Source organism: Chiloscyllium plagiosum, chromosome 9 (assembly GCF_004010195.1).
Source record: "Chiloscyllium plagiosum isolate BGI_BamShark_2017 chromosome 9, ASM401019v2, whole genome shotgun sequence".
NCBI lineage: Eukaryota > Metazoa > Chordata > Chondrichthyes > Orectolobiformes > Hemiscylliidae > Chiloscyllium > Chiloscyllium plagiosum.
In genome coordinates, this window is record NC_057718.1 from 445,210 (window position 1) to 450,558 (window position 5,349).

The 5,349-nt window shown below is 49.7% G+C and overlaps 1 protein-coding gene across 9 annotated transcripts; it reads left to right on the forward strand.

Annotated features, from left to right (window-relative positions):
- The first annotated feature begins 1,634 nt into the window (after positions 1-1,634).
- On the forward strand, positions 1,635-3,743 carry LOC122553186 (putative uncharacterized protein ENSP00000383309). Of its 9 annotated transcripts, none has more exons than XM_043696774.1 (2): positions 1,635-3,232; positions 3,274-3,743. In XM_043696774.1, the coding sequence occupies exons 1-2, from the start codon at positions 2,331-2,333 to the stop codon at positions 3,668-3,670; spliced, it is 1,299 nt and encodes a 432-aa protein (XP_043552709.1). In that variant the 5' UTR covers positions 1,635-2,330; the 3' UTR covers positions 3,671-3,743. The 9 variants fall into 9 exon arrangements, with proteins under 9 accessions (XP_043552709.1, XP_043552710.1, XP_043552711.1 ...); XM_043696775.1 differs by having other exon boundaries at positions 3,302-3,743; XM_043696776.1 differs by having other exon boundaries at positions 3,386-3,743.
- The last annotated feature ends 1,606 nt before the right edge of the window (positions 3,744-5,349 follow it).

The window sequence follows — 5,349 nt, forward strand, 5'->3', positions numbered from 1 at the left end:
TCCAGCACCTGTAGTTGTTTGTGTTAACTTGAGGAAATGATGAGCCTAAATGATGTGTAGACGCAACAATCAGTTGAACTCAAACACAAAAAATTAAGAAAGGAAGGAAAAAACATTTGTAACTAACTGGACGCAGCGGTTGTCTGAAATTGTTGAACTCAGGATCAAGTGCAGAAGGCTGCAATGTGCCAGATTTAAAGATGAGGTGGTGTCCATCATGCTCACAATACGTTTCAGTGGAGTACAGAACTGGGTTAAGGGCAATATTACAAACAATTCAAAGCTCAGGGTCATGCTGACAGATGAATTCAGCATTCCACAAAGTCGTCATTGTGTTGGATTTCCCAACCACCCCAAACATAGATCAGTCACGTTGTGACGAGTAAACATATACTAAATTGAAAGTAATAAACATAGAGAGGCGATTGCTGGGCCTCTTGCTGAGATATTTGTATCATCAATGGTCACAGGTGAGGTGCCGGAAGAGTGGAGGTTGGCAAACGTGGTGCCATTGTTTAAGAAGGGCGGTAAAGACAAGCCTGGGAACTATAGACCGGTGAACCTGACCTCGGTGGTGGGCAAGTTGTTGGAGGGAATCCTCAGGGACAGGATGTACATGTATTTGGAAAGGCAAGGACTGATTAGGGATAGTCAACATGACTTTGTGCATGGTAAATCATGTCTCACAAACTTAATTGAGCTTTTTGAAGTAACAGAGGATTGATGAGGGCAGAGCAGTAGATGTGATCTATATGGACTTCAGTAAGGCGTTCGACAAGGTTCCCCATGGGAGACTGATTAACAAGATTAGATCTCATGGAATACAGGGAGAACTAGGAGAGTTGTTTTTCAGGCTGGAGGCCTGTGACGAGTGGTGTGCCACAAGGATCGGTGCTGGGTCCTCTACTTTTTGTCATTTACATAAATGATTTGGATGCGAGCATAAAAGGTACAGTTAGTAAGTTTGCACATGACACCAAAATTGGAGGTGTAGTGGAGAGCGTGGAGGGTTACCTCAGATTACAACAGGATCTGGACCAGATGGGCCAATGGGCTGAGAAGTGGCAAATGGAGTTTAATTCAGATAAATGCGAGGTGCTGCATTTTGGGAAAGCAAATCTTAGCAGGACTTATACACTTAATGGTAAGGTNNNNTGGAATATTGCGTGCAATTCTGGTCTCCTTCCTATCGGAAAGATGTTGTGAAACTTGAAAGGGTTCAGAAAGGGTTTACAAGGATGTTGCCAGGGTTGGAGGATTTGAGCTATAGGGAGAGGCTGAACAGGCTGGGGCTGTTTTCCCTGGAGCGTCGGAGGCTGAGGGGTGACCTTATAGAGGTTTACAAAATTATGAGGGGCATGGATAGGATAAACAGGCAAAGTCTTTTCCCTGGGTTGGGGAGTTCAGAACTAGAGGGCATGTGTTTAAGATGAGAGGGGAAAGATATAAAAGAGACCTAAGGGGCAACTTTTTCACGCAGAGGGTGGTACGTGTATGGAATGAGCTGCCAGAGGTTATGGTGGAGGCTGGTACAATTGCAACATTTAAGAGGCATTTGGATGGGTATATGAACAGGAAGGGATTGGAGGGATATGGGCCGGGTGCTGGCAGGTGGGACTAGATTGAGTTGGCATATCTGGTTGGCGTGAACGGGTTGGATCGAAGGGTCTGTTTCCATGCTGCACATCTCTATGACTCTATAAATCACAGCTTCATTTCTGAGGAGTGTTTGGAAACTTAAATTGAGGAGAAAAAAAAGGAAATAAAAGGGTTCAGCCATCAGGCGTCAGATCCATTCAGTATTGCGAGATTACTAATATCTCCCAGACATTCCTTAAGCTGGTGTTCTTGAGGTCACGTACAGGTTACATGTCACCACATGAACCCTCTCGAATTCCACCATTAAGCAGCATCAACTCCACCTCAAAACTACCCCAGTCTGCAGGTATACACACACTGCCTCCAGTTCCCAGGTATACATACTGCCTCCAGTCCGCAGGTATACACACTGCCTCCAGTCTGCAGGTATACACACTGCACCCAGTCTGCAGGGACACTCATTGCCCCCAGTCTGCAGGGACACACACCGCCCCAGTTCGCAGGTATACACACTGCCCCCAGTTCGCAGGTATACACACTGCCCCAGTTCGCAGGTATACACACTGCCCCCAGTCTGCAGGTATACACACTGCCCCAGTTCGCAGGTATACACACTGCCTCCAGTTCGCAGGTATACACACTGCCCCCAGTCCGCCGGTATACACACACTGCTCCCAGTCCGCAGCTATACACACACTGCCCCAGTCCGCAGCTATACACACCGCCCCAGTATGCAGGTATACAGACACCGGCCCCAGCCTGCAGGTATACACAAACCGCCCCCAGTCCACGGGTATTTATACACTGCCCCCAGTCCGCGGGTATACACGCACCGCCCCCAGTCCGCGGGTATACACGCACCGCCCCCAGTCTGCGGGTATACACGCACCGCCCCCAGTCTGCAGGTATACACGCACCGCCCCCAGTCTGCAGGTATACACGCACCGCCCCCAGTCTGCAGGTATACACGCACCGCCCCCAGTCTGCAGGTATACACGCACCGCCCCCAGTCTGCAGGTATACACGCACCGCCCCCAGTCTGCAGGTATACACGCACCGCCCCCAGTCTGCAGGTATACACGCACCGCCCCCAGTCTGCAGGTATACACGCACCGCCCCCAGTCTGCAGGTATACACGCACCGCCCCCAGTCTGCAGGTATACACGCACCGCCCCCAGTCTGCAGGTATACACGCACCGCCCCCAGTCTGCAGGTATACACGCACCGCCCCCAGTCTGCAGGTATACACGCACCGCCCCCAGTCTGCAGGTATACACGCACCGCCCCCAGTCTGCAGGTATACACGCACCGCCCCCAGTCTGCAGGTATACACGCACCGCCCCCAGTCTGCAGGTATACACGCACCGCCCCCAGTCTGCAGGTATACACGCACCGCCCCCAGTCTGCAGGTATACACGCACCGCCCCCAGTCTGCAGGTATACACGCACCGCCCCCAGTCTGCAGGTATACACGCACCGCCCCCAGTCTGCAGGTATACACGCACCGCCCCCAGTCTGCAGGTATACACGCACCGCCCCCAGTCTGCAGGTATACACGCACCGCCCCCAGTCTGCAGGTATACACGCACCGCCCCCAGTCTGCAGGTATACACGCACCGCCCCCAGTCTGCAGGTATACACGCACCGCCCCCACACACCGCCCCCAATCTGCAGGTATACACACACTGCCCCCAGTCTGCAGGTATACACGCACTGCCCCCAGTCTGCAGGTATATACACACTGCCCCCAGTCTGCAGGTATACACACACTGCCCCCAGTCTGCAGGTATACACACACTGCCCCAGTCTGCAGGTATACACACACCGCCCCCAGTCTGCAGGTATACACGCACTGCCCCCAGTCTGCAGGTATACACACACCGCTCCCAATCTGCAGGTATACACACACTGCCCCCAGTCTGCAGGTATACACACACCGCCCCAGTCTGCAGGTATACACACACCGCCCCAGTCTGCAGGTATATACACACCGCCCCCAGTCTGCAGGTATACAAACCTAGAAATTACGAACAGTAAGCCTTTTGCCCATACAGACCTGCTCCATTATTAAAATTTCTGCTGATCAGTTTGTGTTTCAAATCCCACATTGCTATCCATTAGAACATAGAACATGACAGCGCAGTACAGGCCCTTCGGCCCTCGATGTTGTGCCGACCTGTGGAACCAGTCTGAAGCCCATCTAACCTACACTATCACATTATCATCCATGTGTCTACCCAGTGACCAATTAAATGCCCTTCAAGTTGGCGAGTCTACTCCAATTGCAGGTAGGCCATTCCACGCCCCTACTACTGTCTGACATCTGTCATATATATGTCACCCCTCAATTTAAAGCCACGTCCCCTTGCATTGGCCATCACCATCCACCCTCTCACTGTCCACCCTATCTAACCCTCTGATTATCTTATATGTCTCAGTTGTCACCTCTCAATCTTCTTCTCTCTCACGAAGACAGCCTCAAGTCCCTCAGCCTTTCCTCCTTCTGGTAACCATTTGCTTGCCTAACAAGAATATTAAACCTTTAAACTATGGAATGATCCTATTTACACTGGCTTCCAAGGCAGAGTGTAACAAAGTTGCATAACCTCAAACAGAAAAAAGTCTTGTCATCTCTGTCCTGAAAAGGTGACTAGTTTTTAAACAGTGCCCCCTAATTCAGCAAGAGTAAACATATGTCTGCACTCAATCAAGTCACTATCACGCTGGTAAACCCCAGTGGAAACAAAAGCAGAAATTGCTGGAAAAGCTCAGCAGGTCTGCCAATATCTGTGGAGAGAAATCAGAGTTAACATTTCGAGTCAAGTGCCCTTTCCTCAGTTCTGATGTTGCCAGACCTGCTGAGCTTTTCCAGCAGTTTTTGTTTTTGCTCCTGATTTACAGCTTCCACAGTTCTTTCGGTATTTATCCAATGGAAGCACACCCACCTTGTGCAATCTATCATAAGAATACCCACTTCTTCCAAGCATCAATCTGGTACACATTGCCTGGTACACATTGCCTGGTACACATTGCCTGGTACACATTGCCTGGTACACATTGCCTAATCAGCTTCCAGACATTTATATCCTTCCTTAGATAAGGAGAACCAAAACTGCACAGTTTTTGAGCAGTGGTCTCACCAATGCCCTCTATAACTGAATCATAACATCTTCATTTTTATGTTCAATTCCTCTCATCGTAAAGGAGAACATAACAATAGCCTTCTTACTTCCTTGCGGTATTTGGATATGGCTTACAGAGCTGTGGTGGCTCCCACCCTTCCCTCTGGCTCTGAGACACGGACTGTGTACTGCAGCAGTCCCGCCATCGCGTGTTACTGCAAGATCATATCAATCCATTGCAAAGACAGACCCAGCAACCCCAGTGTCCTTGACCAGGCAAACAGCCCCAGCATCGAGGCACTGATCCCTCTTCTTTGGACATGAGATAGCTTTGGCAAATAGAATTAAAGAGAATCCAAAGGGTTTTTACAAATATATTAAGGACAAAAGGGTAACTAGGGAGAGAATAGGGCCCCTCAAAGATCAGCAAGGTGGCCTTTGTGTGGAGCTGCAGAAAATGGGGGAGATACTAAATGAATATTTTGCATCAGTATTTACTGTGGAAAAGGATATGGAAGATATAGACTGTAGGGAAATAGATGGTGACATCTTGCAAAATGTCCAGATTACAGAGGAGGAAGTGCTGGACGTCTTGAATTAAAGGTGGATAAATCCCCAGGACCTGACC

Bases quoted from the DNA above. Each gene is read 5' to 3' on its own strand.
- LOC122553186 (XM_043696774.1), top strand. From the start codon at position 2,331: ATGCAGGTATACAGACACCGGCCCCAGCCTGCAGGTATACACAAACCG. The intron at 3,233-3,273 runs GTATACACGCAC...CCCAATCTGCAG, and splicing joins GCACCGCCCCCAGTCTGCAG to GTATACACACACTGCCCCCA.